This window comes from Pocillopora damicornis, chromosome 10 (assembly GCF_964200805.1).
Source record: "Pocillopora damicornis chromosome 10, jaPocDami1.2, whole genome shotgun sequence".
In the NCBI taxonomy this organism is placed as follows: domain Eukaryota; kingdom Metazoa; phylum Cnidaria; class Anthozoa; order Scleractinia; family Pocilloporidae; genus Pocillopora; species Pocillopora damicornis.
Window position 1 is genome coordinate 3,999,283 of NC_142679.1, and position 16,939 is coordinate 4,016,221.

General features: G+C 38.2%; 2 protein-coding genes and 1 long non-coding RNA gene across 3 annotated transcripts; 2 read left to right on the forward strand and 1 right to left on the reverse strand.

The window, feature by feature from the left end:
- The first annotated feature begins 8,647 nt into the window (after positions 1-8,647).
- On the forward strand, positions 8,648-10,357 carry LOC149038525 (uncharacterized). Its single transcript, XR_016180072.1, has 2 exons — positions 8,648-8,992; positions 10,221-10,357. It is a non-coding gene; the product is annotated as an uncharacterized LOC149038525 (long non-coding RNA).
- Positions 10,358-10,880: 523 nt separating this feature from the next.
- LOC149038526 (uncharacterized) lies at positions 10,881-12,858 on the reverse strand. Its single transcript, XM_089183621.1, has 4 exons — positions 12,636-12,858; positions 12,156-12,252; positions 11,557-11,639; positions 10,881-11,027 (listed from the first exon to the last, which is right to left on the reverse strand). Exons 2-4 carry the CDS (start codon positions 12,250-12,252, stop codon positions 10,881-10,883), a joined length of 327 nt encoding a protein of 108 aa, XP_089039747.1. The 5' UTR covers positions 12,636-12,858.
- Positions 12,859-13,385: 527 nt separating this feature from the next.
- LOC113677638 (cyclic GMP-AMP synthase-like receptor 1) lies at positions 13,386-16,644 on the forward strand. The gene is made up of 4 exons (XM_089183620.1): positions 13,386-13,927; positions 14,423-14,561; positions 15,141-15,295; positions 15,539-16,644. The coding sequence occupies exons 1-4, from the start codon at positions 13,711-13,713 to the stop codon at positions 16,060-16,062; spliced, it is 1,035 nt and encodes a 344-aa protein (XP_089039746.1). The 5' UTR covers positions 13,386-13,710; the 3' UTR covers positions 16,063-16,644.
- The last annotated feature ends 295 nt before the right edge of the window (positions 16,645-16,939 follow it).

The window sequence follows — 16,939 nt, forward strand, 5'->3', positions numbered from 1 at the left end:
TGGAAGTGATAACATGAATGGACTGATTAAGGTCACCCATCTTGAATTTGTAATAAATCTTTGCTTGTACTGTTTAATATTTTGACTGAAGATCTAAAATGAAACACTCTGTCATTTATTTTGAGAATTCAGTGTCTTTCTCTAGTTGTTACTCCTCAGATTCCAAAGAGATCATCCAAAAGGACCGGCAAACTTGTCAAACTCGAACCCAATGTCATTCGGGCTCTTGGTTAGCTGTTTACGACCGTACCGCTGACAGGGAGCCGAAATCTCGAGCCCTGGATCATTTTGGCTCCTTGTCAGCGGTTTTTTTTGTATTTAAGGTGAACGGCCAGGCTCCCGTGAGGGCGGTGCAATGCCTGCCGATCTATAAACCTTGTCCAATCCGGTATGGTTGCCAAGTAATGACCTCAAGGAGAATGGAATTTTTATCCTAGAAATTGTGGGATTTCGGTTTTGACTGCGCATGACTAGTTTCCGGTTGACCCCGGCGCATGCTCAAAATAGAGCACACGGTCCTCTACGCCAGCGGAAGAAAAGAAGAACGTAAATTACCTTGGTGTTGGAAAATACCGAAATATTGTAAATTGTACTATTTACTTGTTCCAAAATAACTTCGGGACGCAAAAATAAATACTGTTACTTAATGTGTTATATTTTGAAACATTTTAAGACTTTTACTTGACCCTGAATTTACTGAAAATACATGCATGTGAATCAAATATCCACATCCCAGCCAAAGATCAAGAGAAACAGTGAAGCAATAATATAATTTGAAACTTGAAAAGATCGGAAGCCTTGAGTTTACTTTAGCTTCTTTCTTTTACATGATTCAGTTTGCTAAATCAAGCTAGGGGGTTGGTTTTTATTTGAAAAAAAACCCAAACAAACAAATATGAATGGTTCACATTTTGCAATTTTTAGTGTGTGATGTTTCAAGGTTTAAATGAAATATTTGCTTCACTAAAAAGAGAGACGAGTAAAATGTTTTATTTTTTTTCAGTCTGTAACAAGTCTTGGCTCCAGATCTTATTTTATAAAAATTACTTATACTGCACTAAAATGATACCCACCTTATGTTGGAGTGTTCAGTACCAAGGATGATAGTCATGATTTTTTGACAAGGTTCAGTTCCCAGCATTGAGCATTCATCACATAACTATAAATATCACACACAAAAGAGGTACTTGACTTCCATCTTCTTGTACAACAGTACGGCTCACAGTGGCCATGGCCAGAAGTACGTGGGTCTGCTGACATTGATTTCATGCTGATTTTTTCAATGAGTTCCTGTCAACTGATTTCTACTAGAGACCGAGGTTAGGATCAAGTAATCGACCGTTCTTTTGAGTAAAATTTGGCTCCGTTATTTATTTCCGCTTTAGCAATTCGGGTATAAAGATAACGACGTAATATGTGACTATGGCAGCCTGCCAAATAATAGTGAAACCAACTAGCAAAAATGAGAAACAAAAATTCTGCTTGGTGAACTTTGCGAAATCTCCTTTACGTTCGTGAACGCAAAAGTAATTTGAAATGTTCGTTGACGCTGTAGCTTATGGGATGTAATTACCGTCAAAAATAAATGTTTAATTATGATATCCACAATTTCAGTTACGACATTAAGATATGCAATTGTGCTATTCCAATGTGACGTCTAAATATGCTTTTTGGTCCTTGTGTTAGGACATTATGCTATCACATTTGACTATTTTGCTTTTGCAACGTGCTGATTTGTCACTCTACCTTGGCGTTCGACTATTATACTTTGCTATTTTGCCATTGCATTCTAGCATTCTTCAATTTCGACATCGGGAAAAGCAGTTTTGCTGTTGTGATTTGTCACTTTCATAGCATGCGTTTTATTATGGTGTTTTGTCAAGGTAACATTCGATAACATGCAGTTCGACAAAGTTATAAGCCTAAGCCTAAGCGCTCGTCAGACATTTTCTGTCTGACGAGTGCTTAGGGGCGAAACTCAGAGTCACAGAGAATCGATGCGTCCTCTTTAATTCTTTAAATTATGTATACTTAGCTCTGCTACCACAGCATTTAGCACTTTATGCCAAGGTAGACTCTACCCCCACATTTATAATTATGTTAATATATATCCTCTATGTCGCCCTGTCTTGGTTGGAAACATGGCGGCTCTTCGTGAAAGAGCGGTGAATTTGTAACTATCAGAAGATGCGACCCGTCTTATTAGGGAACACACATCCCAGGGTCCCGAAAATGGTCCTCCAAGGTTCGGTATGCAGTGAATGGACGGGAAACCGACGGACGACTACTGGAAAATTTTCGAATTTTATTTCAGCCGTACACGGCTCGCGCAAGGGTAACCAGTTTCTCAAGCAGCAGCAGACATATTAAGCACATAAAGACGTCACATTGGAATAGCACAATTGCATACCTCAATGTCATAACCGAAATTGTGGATATTATAATTAAACATTTATTTTTGACGTAATTACATCCCATAGTAGCTGTACTGTCTATAAGGTGTAATCAATGTATGTAGTCCATGAATAATGTGAATGCGTGATACTTATCTTACCGGAAATGCACATGGAAAGTGTCGCAGCATGTTTCTAGATGAAATATCTTGTTTGCTGGGAAAATGTAACTGACCCAAGCTCTTTTATTTTCTTGAGTCTTAGGCATGTCTATGATCTGAACTGCACGCTAAAACCTTTTGCGGGAATGATATTTGAGTCTTGATTGTTTTGTTTTTTAAATCTGGACATCGGTGACAAAGTTTAGTTTCATTCAATGATTTCTTCAGTCTTTCTCTATAGTCCATTTGAGGGGGAAAAAAAAAATTGACCCGATTACTTTGCTTGGGTTTCAAATTCCTCAGGTAAAAAGATCACACTAGCCTTTGTCACAGGTTACTAGCTAGTTTAAAAAAAAAGACTGAACTATCATTCCTGGAAGAAGTTGACATTTGAACAGATAAACATCTGTGGACATTTCGCATTTTAGGATTCTTAGGGATTAGCATTTACGGGCCTGAAAGAGAGCAGTGGAAGCAATACGGTTGTGTGAATGAAGAGGGACTAGTGAATGCCACAGAAATGAAAAATCTATTTGCTTGTCTTATTAAGGAGACCGTGTCTTTAAATGAGAGGTATGGATTAATTTCTAAGGTCAGGATGTTGGAAATGACAGAGTCCTTTACTCACCTTGCTGTTTCAGTTAAGGTGCTGAAGAAACAACTTTCAAATACTTTTAAGTATCTGCTGCTGTTTTAAGTGAATAAAGCAGAGAGCTATGGCAGTGGTGTAGAGATACATGTTATGTAATTTTAACTCACACTAAATAATAGCGGATAAATGCATGCAAGGTATTCCCTTGGTGAGAGGGAGTTCTATCTTGAGAGAAAAGGAACTTAAAGTTTGTACTGCATTGGACTTGTTTGGCTATTATTGACCCTCACTAACCGTTGTGTTTTCAGCTTGAATTTTGTTGAAACGCCACACCAGTCACAAACACAGACAGAAGTCCTTTTCAGGACTAACCTTAAGCAAGCAATTACACTGTGTAATCAAATTACACTCCTGGTTTTGAGCAGTTATAGTTTTAACCCATTTTTTAAGGATTTAAAGTATTTGACATTTAGGGTTGAAGTTATGTAGTGAATTCAAGATAAACAATATTTTAAGACAACAGTACCTTCTGTTCTGATGCTTGGTTCCTGAATTTATAGAGATATTGTTGTTGAGGAACATGGTCCAGCAGTAACCCTGAAGATACACAATAGATTTTCTAATGAAGTTATCTCTGTGGACTTGACTTTAGCTCTCAAGATTGACTGGCCAGATTTTGCTAGGCTTCCAGGTATCAGATCTCTCAATTTATGTCATGCTAGTGTTGGCTACTCCGAGGGTGGTAGGTTCTGTTAGATAGAAAGGATTGCTACTTAGAAAAGAGCTCCTACAATTTTCCGATTATATTCCCCCCAGTCTTCCCCTGCCCATCTTGTGATATTAATTCACCTCGACTGTTCCTGTCATTCAGTTAGTGAAGGGAAGTAGTAAGCAACCGAACAGTAGCCAGTATCAGAACGAAAAAAGAGGAGGATTCTATGCTTTCAATAAGATCTGAAGTAGGTGGCTACCTAGGTAAAAACCCTGCCAGAGAATAATATGAGAAACAATTTCCCTCTCATTAACCCATTAGTTCCATTTAGAATAAAGTGACCTCAAACAGGCTTTTTTATCATTTCTTCTTTGGTGTTTTTCCTGCCGAGGAAGCCACTGTGCTATGACATTTGATGTGAATCGAAATATTGTAATGTATATGTAGTCCCTGTGAAATACCAGGGCGTGAAATTGCGCCTAATACAGGCGCCAATGCGACTAAATTTTTTCACTTTGGCGACCAAATCCTGAAAATTAGTCACCAATTTGGCGACTAGAATGTTTAATCATAACCTTTCCAAGAGATACAGTGAATTAAAAAGATTCGCAAAGATAAATCCGCGGCATAAACTTCGTCGTTAAGTTTGTTTCCAAAACGCAGCACATGCATCCGTATCGATAACTAGACGCCATCTTGGATTTAGTTGAGCTTAAACGTTGTATATCAACCATCCTTGTGTCCACTTTGTAGCTCGTTAAAGATCTTTTCCCTAACTTAATTTTTGAGGGTCAATCTAGAGCGCTAACAGCGCAAAAAAAGGTTTTGTTTGTCTTTGAAAATGGCGACCAACTTTTTTGGAATTGGCTACCACTTTGAAGAATATAGGAGCCAAGTGGCTATTAGAAAAAAAAATTAATTTCACGCCCTGAATACTGAGAATGTTTTTTATTTTTGAAATAAGGAACTATTATATTCCACATAATAAAAAACTTATGCGATTTTAGGTGGACCAGTTGGTAACAGATGTCATCTGGTTGCAAAGAGACCAGATAGAGGTTTTGGAGGCTTTGTTGGAGGCTTTCCTTCTCAGCATATGAAAGCATGTTGCATAACTGTGGAAGTCTTAGAGATGGTGAACAATATTGCATAAAACTAGTCTTACGACTGCTGAAGAAGTTGAAGCCTTAGCTGAAGCCTTTAAACTCATATCACCTCAAAACAATCTGTTATTGGTTGCAAGAGGAAAAAGAACCGGCCCCTCATCAGTGGAGCGATGATCAGAGGGGCTACGTGTATCATCAGTGGTGCTATGATCAGTGTAAGGAGAGACTTAAGGATGCACTTTCCTTACTTGAGAGTTATTTGAAATATCAGTGTTGTCCTCATTATTTTATCAGAAATGTTAACTTGTTTAGAAAATTTAGCCACCAAATATGTGCTGAGTAAGCCCTCATAGTAAGTAATTTAAAAATGAACCCAGAGACATACAGTTATTTAGCAAAAGATGTTGTCCCAGTGGAGGGCGAGGGATGGGGTGTCACAGCGGAGATGGACCCCCCTTCGCAGATTTGGATCCCCGGTCCATATCCGCCAGCGGATTTGGGGCCCCCCGGTCCAAATCCGCTAACGGATATGTACCCCCCTTCGCAAATTTGGACCCCCGGTCCATATCCGCCAGCGGATTTGGGGCCCCCCGGTCCAAATCCGCTAGCGGATATGTACCCCCCCTTCGCAAATTTGGACCCCCGGTCCATATCCGCCAGAGGATTTGGGGCCCCCCGGTCCAAATCCGCTAGCGGATATGTACCCCCCTTCGCAAATTTGGACCCCCGGTTCATATCCGCCAGCGGATTTGGGGCCCCCCGGTCCGAATCCGCCAGCGGATATGTACCCCCCTTCGCAAATTTGGACCCCCGGTCCATATCCGCCAGCGGATTTGGGGTCCCCCGGTCCAAATCCGCTAGCGGATATATACCCCCCTTGGCAGATTTGGATCCCCGCTATCGGATATGGACCCCCACCCCCCGAGTCCAAATCTGCTAGCGGATATGGACTCCCCTTCGCAGATTTGCGCCCCCTACCAGACTTTCCTTTTAGGCATCCTTTGTATCATATTTGGTAACTAATTCTATTTGCAAGCTTTTTGTCAATGTTCTTTTCAATCTCAACACAACATTCCTCAATAAAGGTAAAAAAAAAAAACCAGCCATCTCGTCCCAATTCTACCGCATTTATTATAACGAGTCATACAGTATATGCAAGAGTTAGATGTGAGCAAACTTCTGCATTTGAACTATTGAAATTGTTACAATAAGTCTGCGTCTTCTGATGCGATTCAACATTGATACGAAACGTCATAAAAATAGTGGAGACTATTGAGTCTTGTCACAGAAATAACTTGGTCTGATTTTCTAAAATAATAACATTAAACAGTTTCTGAACAAGAACGAAGAAACTACTCCTATTACAAGTCGTTCTTAAAGCCTATGATAAGTAAAATTGTTTTCATTCTGCACTATTGGAACTCTCTGCTTATTTTTTCTTCGCCGAGGCGCTAAACCTGCTGCGCGTTGGTCCTTTTTCAGGCAAACAGTGTTGACGGTGGCCGGTGGACGACCGAACGGTAATGTTACAGAGAAATACAAGCACTTGCACTTTGTACTTTTGAGGGGTTACGACTTAGAACTGCGTGTTGGTGAATCGGTGAAGCCTATGGCGCAGCATGTACGCAGATTCCCTTTCGGGTTGCAAGAGAAGGTGGATGCAAAGCTTGATGAACTTTTGAAACTCGACATTTTTGAGAAAGTGACGGAAGGGCCGTCGGGATGGATTTCGCCGTTGGTGGTTGTTTCCAAAGGTGACGGTGACGTAAGGGCCTGTGCATGTGTTGACATGCGCCGAGCGAATGAATCAATCGTCAGGGGGCAGCATCCAATTTCAACCGTAGAGGTGCTGTTTTACGCGACATGAACGGAAGTACCGTGTTTAGCATGATAGATCTCAAGTGGGGTTTTCAATAGTTTCTACTCATTGAGGAAAGTCGCCTCATCACTACGTTTGTCACGCACAGAGGGCTGTATCGGTACAAGCGGTTGATATTTGGAGCGACATCGGCACCAGAGAAATGTCAGCAAATTATCAGAGACGTATTAAGGGGTTGTGCTGGGGTTGCCAACATAGCGGACGATCTTAAAGTCTTTCCAACAATTCACGCCTTTGAGTGACCACATGTCAAGTTATGTTAGCACTCTGAAAATCTCCAATTGCTGACGGCCTATAGAAATACAGAAACGTCCAGTGAAGTCTCAACAGACTCTCATCAAAAACATATTTTTCGGGTAACTACCCAACAGTTGAGATTCTTTCGCCATTCCTCGTCGTATTCCTTACCTTTTTTAAATTCCATCACTAGATTCTTCTCCTTTTTAACTCATGAATTGCGCGCATGCGCAAGAGCGAGTTATAGATACGATGTGGGGAATAGCATTCGCACGCTCGCTCGCTCGCTCGATTGGTCGATTCCTGTAAACTTTTTTTAGATTTTAGGCTTTTGAGTGCATTTTATAGTTTTTGGCGAGCAACAAACAGACGAAATGGCGACCTTTGTTGCTAAGAATAGTGGTAGGGTGAAAAGAAGCCAATGATAATCTTAAAAGAGTTTTTTTATTCGTTTTAGTTTCAACAAGCGGCGCCAGCGACCGGCAGGCATGCAAGGATTCACACTGAAATAACAGAACAACCTTCGTTTTTCATAAAATTGTAATTTACAATCCTTGAACTTGAAAACAATCCGAAGATTCATTGAAAATATCACTTACTGCGAAGCGCACGGAGTTTACAGATGTTCAAAAGCTTTTTCTGTTAGAGCGTGAGATTGAGGACAAAATTGATCATTACGTTTCGTCGCGTGTTTTTCCTGTGTGAAGCAACAAAAGATGCCGGCGACTGACGAAATAACAAGTTAACACGAAAATCAAATAACACCTAAACAAACAATTTTAGCTACCGATTTCAGTGAATTTTTAAAGAACAATTTTCTTTTAAGTTTCAACACAATTTGAAGATTCAACATACATACAACGTACTAAAATGCGAAAGTTACACACCACAAAACTGATAAATAGGCCTGAAATGAAATTCTATCTTGTTATTGATTATACGTTGCCTAGCACGTGACTTAAATCTACCCAGGCGGAGATTCAAAATGACGGTGGCAGGCTTGGCTTAGTTATATCACTCAAAACTCGTTCCCGTTTGTCTCATTTGATGAAGAGGCAATCGTTAATGTTTTCATTAAGAAAGTATTGCCTTGATTTTCAAATATTTACAACGAAAGACAGTAAATTTCACTTTTCACCCACATTTACTTCCAACCTTTTCTTTTGAACCAGAAACAAAAATGATAGACGTTTAAAACACATGACATCATCCACCTTGTCAAATGTAATAGCATGATCATTTCAATTATAATGCCTTCTTATCCCAACGTTACTTTGTTTCTTTGCTACATTAGCGAACACTGAACTACTGCTCGTACTCCAGATATGACAATCAACCACCAAATCCCCTAAACCAGATAACATTAAACATAATCTAAAAAATCATGTGTCAATTCACGAGTTTGCTCACAGAGCACTTTGATTTTTTTCTGGTAGTCCTTGCATAAACCTTGTACCCTGTTTCATCCACATTAATTCTTCGTAGTTGTACATTCACTGCGAACAAAGCTTTCCGGTTAATTTTTATCGTCTTATCACGTTGATATAGGCCGCTGTCCACTAGAATTTTCCACAACATTATATCGGTATGGAAACGCGGGCACAAACTCAGCCACAGCGAATCGAGTACCGAAGGCGATCGCCAACAAAAAGCGCGCGCTTGGCGCGTGCTTGGCAAAGTAATCATGCTACGACGATCTCGGGAAAATACAATCGAAGAAAAACGCAGGATGCGAAATCAAAGGAGGAAACGTAAACGATTGTCAAGGACAGCTAGGGAAAGGGAGAACAGAGAAATGAGAACACAAAAGGAAAGAGATGCATATTCTCGCGCTAAGGGATTGGCGCGAATGTATTATGGCAAATGGAAAGCATTAGTCGAACAGAATAAAAAGACCCTGGACAAAACCAAGGTAGGTACTCGGTTAGCGTCAAAATAGAATAAAATAGGTATCAGAAAATGAGCAGTTTGTTACAAAAAACCATATCACCGAACTGAAGCTGAACGTAATCAAACTAGCATTGTCGTGCATTGTACAAAACGTCCTGGGGTTGACTTCAACATAAACTCATAGGGGGAGGGGAGAGTGTAGCCCTCAAAATTCGTCTCCTTTTCATGATGAAATGAAAAAAAAACTACAATCATTTTCGTAAAATAAGGCAAGGAATTCCTTTGAAATTGCCACATTCTGAAATGATTTAGCGGGAATTCATTCATTTCTGTTTGCCAAGCAGACAGGCAAAACTTTCGTCTGAAAAGGACAGTCATTGAGCTTTGAGCATTTTCCCTTCCATCTTGCTATGTAATGTTGATCTTGCCCTACCAAGGTTACCACAGATCAAAAAATGGCCAGGGATAGAAATTTCAAGGTCAGGGAAAAGTCAGGGAGATTAAAGTTTTTACACCACTGAGTTTCATACCATGCTGGAAGAAATATTTCAGATGATCTCAGCAATGCTTTAATGAAGAAGAGGAGAATGGACATTTTGTATCCATTTCATCAGGGAAATTTTATTTTTATCATGGATAGGTCAGTACCTTAATAGTCAGGGAATTTTGGAAAGTTCTGTTTGTATTATATGAAAGGGATAAAGTTTATCAATAAATCTATTAACATAGGAATTACAATTTCCTCGATTGTGATTAGTTTTAAAAACTCCTATTTTCCACTAATTCACTTGCCAAGTTGTTGTTGGACAGTTCAATAAGCCAAATACATTCAAAGTTGTAGTTTAAGTCAACCAATCACATTCAAAGTTGTGGTTTAAATCAATCAATCACAACCTTGGTTTCAATCACCATAGAAACAGTGTATAGATTCCGTTTCTTCAAAACGGTGAATTGGTTTCCCTTGAGCAATGACAATATTTAAGTGTTCTTTTTAATTTGGAAATTGTCATTTTTATGATTAATTGGTAAAAGGACTTTGTGTCATTCGTTTCAGCCTGTAATCACACTCGTGATAAACAAATTGTACTCCCACTATGCAGTCGTCTGATTTTGTTATCACTCATATGATTACAGACCAAAGACTACTCAGTCCTATTACCACTTATTACACAATCTAGCATGTGAATCTTATTAAGCTGACCAGCTTCACTTTTCCTCTGTTTATAAAATAAAATATTACTTTATTCCAGATTAGAGACATGAATACAAAATCAGGACCACCCAGTAGCAATTTGCCACTGTTAATTTAATTGATCCATCTGAGCTTCAACCAATCAGTGAAAAGGAATTAATACTTGGACAGGGTTCATATGGCCAGTGCATTTTAAAATCTTTCACAAGATTAAACGTTCTTGTGGTAGAAAAACAATGTCTGATGCAAAGCACTAAAGAGATGGTAAAGGAGGCACAAATCATGCAGACTCTCACACACAAAAACATTCCTGCAATAATAGGAATCCAGCTTGAAAGAGAGCCTATATCTCTAGTGATGGAGTTCAAAGGGGAAGAAAATACATCCACAACAGTCAGTAAACTATTGTATTGCAAAGAATCCAAAGGTATATTAGGGAAAGTTAACAGTTCACTGACAAGCAATGATTCAGTGGGCTAGTAAAACAACAAGGGGAGGTTGTGCTCTTTCCCGGTATTTACTTTTGTGAAGATATTCAAGAAGTGTATTGCTGGATGAGGATGACAACAAGAGCCACCTGGCTTTTTTTTTCCAATTGAGGACCTTCCTATACAAAATAGTTATGACCAGTTTCCCTACTTAACAACATACTGTCCTATAACATAACCTTTCTTGCTAGTGATGAAGGCCTCACCTTGTAGTTTAGGTTGCAAGAAACTTACAAAGTCACAATATGTTTCTCAGCAATGTTTCTTAGCTTTTTGGCTATGCCAAGTCCAGTGATGTACATGTAGAGCCTGAAGATTGCCCTTAAGTTGTTAGATGAATTGATTAGATGACAATTTTCTTCACTGACTTTATAGCTCTGATAAAGGAAAATATATGAAAAGGTTTTGTCTAAGACAGGCTTCTCCTAATTGTTCTCATAGCAATAACATCCAGAACAATCAAAACAAAAAGACTTGAATAAGTAAATAACTAAATGAATAAGTAACTAACTTACTTAAATATATACACATTTTTTAAAAAATAAAGTCAACCAGAGTTGAAATTCAGTTAAAAGATATTTGTTTCTTGGTAACAGTGGCAGCTATTGTGTTAAATTACAGATGCAAAAATTTAGCAAGTGTTTAACTCTAGCAATGTTTTCGTCAGAGGAAATACTTGCTAATAATTATCCACATGTGAAAACATGAAAATCATATTAGGCATGTAATTTAGCCTCAATACTTTTCTTTGCACCATTTGGCAGCCTTTTTTAGATCCCTAGCCTATAGAATTTCCATCACCTCCCATTGCTTGGGGGCAACTTATGGCTATGGATAATTCTGGATCAGCCAAAATGACACATTTTTGCTAGTTTGCTGATTCCTGTCAACAGAGACAAACATCACCTTGAGATGATCAATTTTGGTTGGAAACAAAAAGAAAACTGCATGTAGGCTGCTGGTGGAAACCCTCTGTATTAGTCTGCCCTCTTCCACAGTTAGCAGCGGGATTAGGGAAAGTCACACCACAGTAAATTAAAAACAAAAAAAATTTATCACAAAAACAGTTCCAGCAGTACAGAAAGGTCACAATGTTGGATGGATGGCCAGGTATACAATTGGAAAATAAATTGCAAAATGTGTGCCAGCATGTTTGTGTTAATCCCATATTATGAAGTATGAGTTGTTTTCAGTAACTCAGTGTCAAATTTTATGGTATAGTTTTCTGTAATAATAACTAATTATCATCATTATTGGCTTTCCATTGTTAAACATTAGCTACAAAGTCTCAATGCCAATTTCTTGACCAGTTGGAAGTAAAACCAAGTATAACTTGTTTGCATATCTAAAAGTAAATAAACAAAGTTAAAACTGGGTGGGTTGCCTTGAGAACCCATCTGTTCTGGTGTGTTGTTTTCTGAGTTCTTAGAAATAAGTGCACGCTATCTTAACTCTGGTGTAATTTTGAATATCAGAACCCTGAAGAATAGCCCTTACTAACAGACCTGGTGCATGACACAGTAGTTTGGGTGTGTTTCTATGTGACCAAATGATAGGCTTTGACCTGTTTTGAGACTTATCCTTGTCAATGGTACCATCCATCTAGTGTGTAAACATAGTACTTTTAAATGAATTCAGTAGACTTATTCATTTGATCATTATCATCTGCCATACAACTGTGTTCCCTATTACATTAGTGTTCACTGTGAGATCTAGAATGACATAAATGTAGGCAAAAATGGTATAATAAATTATTTGAGCCTAAGCCTTCTTGTAGTTGAAATATTGGGAAAGAAAGGAAGAATAAGAAAATAATCAAGAATAGAAGAATTAGGCATGTGCAAGATAACATTTTGTTTCCATTGTTACTTTAGCAAATCATATTCATCTCTCATCTCGTACCTATCCTGTGTATCCGTGTATGTAAGCTATGTTCGCGCTAAAAATCTAAAGGTGGGAGGATAACCATAACTCCACTGACTCACCTCTACAAGTTAACATTTCTCATAGTTCCTCGCATACTAAATAAGTCGTGCTGATTAGACATGCTCGAAATGTAAATAGTATTTTTGACAGACTAATTGAAGACAAATACGCATGCGTTAAAGGTGTCTGGCTCGATATTTCGATACGCCCACGAAATCAATTGACCGTGAAGATCTGGGAGAAAGCCGTTTACCAAACGGCTACTGGAAAGCGCTTTTAGTTATTCACCATACGGGATAGCTGCATACCTACAAATATGTCGTAGAAAGAACATGCCATCCTACCACTAACAAACAACTCGTGGTCGAAAGCCAGTTAAGACAACAGGACAACAGACAAAAGAATGGAGTCTTTTATTAAGATTAAAGAATCTTATCATATACTCAACAAAATATCGCGTTTCTGATTGGTCAATGATGAATGCATAAATAGGTTATAGAGTGCAATAGAGGTTATAGAGTGCAATACGGAGAAGTTGCCATGGAAACACCGGGGAAGCGCCAAATTTGAACACCAAATTATAAAAAAATCGAGAATATAATAAATAAAAAATCGTATGAACCTGCTCGTGCATTTCGTGATTTATGGTCACTCGTGATGTTTTGAAAGTTCTCAAATTGCACTCGCCTACGGCTCGTGCAATTTTGAGAACTTTCAAAACATCACTCGTGCCCATAAATCACGAAATGCACTCGCGTTCATACGATTTCCTATACATATTACGACATTGATAACATTAACCAGGACTCCATTCATGAGCGATGACACATTGATCTCGATAGTTTGAAAGGTTATGGAGTCGCATTACAACACAAACCAGGACCCCAATAACAAGCGATGATAAGTTGATCTCCTACAGTGTGACATGCTTTAACACATTCCCAACAGACCCGCGGAAATAACGGGAGATGATACTTGCAGTAAAAGCCATATCCGTCCTCTCATGCGGCGGGGCACGCAATCAAAACGAAACAAGGCTACATTTTAAGAAAACGAAAGATCATATAATGTTCTAAAGCGTTCTTTGTACAGCAACGTGACATGTATTCTTGCTCTGTGTAGGAACGTTTTAGTATGAATAGGCCGCCCGACGTTCTGCGGGCCTTCGACAGATGTCCACCGATCGTCAGAAACATTATTGATTACGTTGAGCCGTGTTTTGGATCCTTTTTTATCATCCCATGTGGGAGTTCTTTTGAAGGAACTCAAGTAGATGCGTCAGCAGACATTGATTTGATGCTGATTTTACCAATCAGATGTTTTCAACTGTCTCCTATTCCATTCTCGGCAGGTTAGGATCAATATATATATACATAAATATTATATACATACATATATATACATATATACATACATATATATATATATATACATATATATATATATATATATATATACATATATATACATACATATATATACATACACACATAACTGAGTTCAACACTCTTCTCTATAATCAATTTATATTTACATATGTTGTTTGCTCTAGCAAATCAACACATGTACTGATGTACAGGTACTAGTTTGTGGATAAATATTGATTGAAACATACGTGTTATTTGTGGAAGTCTAGTTCTTGTATTGTATCGTATGTTTGTTTGGCTATCATCAATGAGTATTTAACACTTCCGAGGGCAATATAAATATTACAACTCAGCTGTTAATTTTTCAGTGCAATTTTAATGGCGTATGTACACCTTGTGGTGCAATATCACGCAATAACCTTATCTGCATAACCCTCCGAATGGAATTACCTGTTTCTTACAAACATTTTGTATTATAGAGTTTACCATGATCAAGCTTTATGACAAAGATTGGCGGAGGCTCAGAGATTGTGCTAATGAACATGGATTATTGAATGCTACATCAGTGAAAATGCAATTTGTTCGTTGTGTTGAAATGGCTGTCTTTGTACTTCAGAGGTACGGATTAATTCCCAAAAGCCCTTTGGGAACAATAAAGTTCTAATGTGACTCAGGCATATCACCTTGCTGTTTGCTGAGGCAGCGAAGAAATAAATTTCAAACACTGTTAATTCTCTGATGCTGTTTCAAGTAAATGGTGGTGATGGTGGCATAGTGTAGAGAAATTTTCTATTGAAGTTTTATCATGCAGTATAGAATAGCAAGGGGATGCATTTAGGGGACCCCCTTAATGAAAGGGAGCTCTCGATAAAGTGAGAAGAAGAACTTAAACTTTGAACTGCAATGGGCTTGTTTGCCAATTTGACCCTCCCTGCCCCTCTAATGTGTTTTCAACTTTAATTTTGTTGAAATGTCACACCAATCATAAACACAGAAGAAGTCCTTTTCAGGACTAACCTTACGCAGACCATGACACCTTGTGCAATCAACTGATTCTCCTGGGTTTTGAGTAATTATTGTCTAATTAACCAGTTTTTAAGAATTCAAAACATTTGACATTTTGGGGAGAGGCTATGTAGTGAATTCAAGACAACATTTTGAGACAATATTAACTCCGGTGTTTATATTCAATTCCAGAAATTATGGTGATGTTGTTGTTGTCGAGGTACATGGTCCAGCAGTAACCCTAAAAATAACTACTCCAAATGGAAGACATATTTCTGTGAACTTGACTTTGGCTATCCGAGTTCAGTGGCCTGTTGTTGCTGAGGAATGGACCACGAGGCCTCGAGGTATCAGATTTCTCAATCTATGCCATGCTTGTGTTGGCTACTTCAAGGGTAACAGGTCCTTCCAAGTGGAAAGGATTACTACTTAGTAGAGAGCTCCTTTAATTTTCAAGTCATGGGCTTCCCCCAGTTTTCCTCCCCCCTTCCCCTTTTATTGACTCACTTGTAGCCGGTTCATTGTAGAGCAGACAAAAACTTTATGGCATGAATCACAATACAATTACTGTTGTTTTGAATCTGTTTCAGTTTGGCCAGATCAGAACCATTTACAACTAATAGTTTTTCAAGATGGATGTCATTTAGTTGCAAAGAGACCTACCGGTCCTGAACAATTTAAAGATTTCTGCTGGAAGTTCAGCTTTTCAGCTGCTGAGATGAGACTGTTTAACTTGGGAGGTGTTGCAGATGGAAATCAAAATTGTTTAAGGCAGGTTTTACGGAAACTGAAAACATTTGGGCCTTACCTGAAGCCCTTGTCTTCATACCATTTCAAAACAATCTGCTTTTACCTACGTGAGATTACACATTCCTCCTTGTGGAGATATGATTATTGTGAGGAAAGGCTTAAGAACCTACTTTCAATGCTTGAGAATTGTTTGACATTTCCGCCTTGTCCGCATTTTTTTATCAAAACTTCAAACTTGTTTGAAGAATTTAGCCCCTTCATACGTTGTGACTTAATTAACAAAGTAAGAGATCTCAGAATGTATCTAGAGACACCTGTAGTAGGAAATGTTATCCAAGCACCTGGAGGAGTATTCATCCGTTGAAGATTTATGATCAAGTCCTTTATTTAATGTAGAGGATATCAATGTTGAACAAGCGATGTATGTGTATTTTAATTTAATAATGTCTGGAATTTAAGCATGCAAATTGAGGGGACATTTATAATTTTCAGTACAGAAACAGAGGGGAATAGATACAACTTGTCCCGGAAATAAAACATACTACATTTTCCATCTTTTATTAGATTGCGATATAATGAAACATTCTTGGCCTGTATCAACCCTGAACATTACTTTTGTATGTACTATTTTTTATTGATAGATATATTTTTTACTTGTACACTTTTATACTGCAATGTGTATATTGGCTGTTATTCATCTACTTTTTATTTTGTGACTAAATTCCCTTTGCCATTGGCATCTGTTCGAATTCAGGGAATACATTTCCACTTTTTCTACCAATGGGTTTTTTACGTTTTTCATATCCAACAGTGCTACATCATTATCTTTTGATTTTTTACTGCTGTTGCAGCAAGGGCAATAGAAAACAAAATAAATCTAATCATGGATAACATTTGTCTGACATGTAGTGGTATAGAATTAAAATGAAATGAAAGGAAACAAAAAGATTCCATGTAATTGTGGAAATTGGGTGTTTAATTCAGTTAATTGTAAAATTAACAAATAATTTTGTCATTGCCATGCATCTGATCGGGAATTTGACCACAGAAGACATCAAAATGCAGTAAGAAAATTAGATATTGCATAAGAACCAATCAAACTGCCAATACAATTCAGCCTATAAGCACCCACCCCCCTTGCCATAATATCAAACAGGTGTCTCCTCCCCCCCTTCGTCCGTCACTTTCATAAATAGTAAGAGTACAAGGAAATCCTTTTTCTATTGCCACCTCCTTTTATA

Coding starts and splice junctions, on each gene's coding strand:
- LOC113677638 (XM_089183620.1), top strand. CDS start 13,711: ATGAATAGGCCGCCCGACGTTCTGCGGGCCTTCGACAGATGTCCACCG. Junction 13,928..14,422: donor TCCTATTCCATTCTCGGCAG/GTTAGGATCAAT, acceptor TTTGTATTATAG/AGTTTACCATGATCAAGCTT. Junction 15,296..15,538: donor ATGGACCACGAGGCCTCGAG/GTATCAGATTTC, acceptor AATCTGTTTCAG/TTTGGCCAGATCAGAACCAT.
- LOC149038526 (XM_089183621.1), bottom strand. CDS start 12,252: ATGGATGGTACCATTGACAAGGATAAGTCTCAAAACAGGTCAAAGCCT. Junction 11,640..12,155: donor ACTACTGTGTCATGCACCAG/GTCTGTTAGTAA, acceptor TAACTGTGGAAG/AGGGCAGACTAATACAGAGG. Junction 11,028..11,556: donor CCAAAATTGATCATCTCAAG/GTGATGTTTGTC, acceptor TTCCTTTATCAG/AGCTATAAAGTCAGTGAAGA.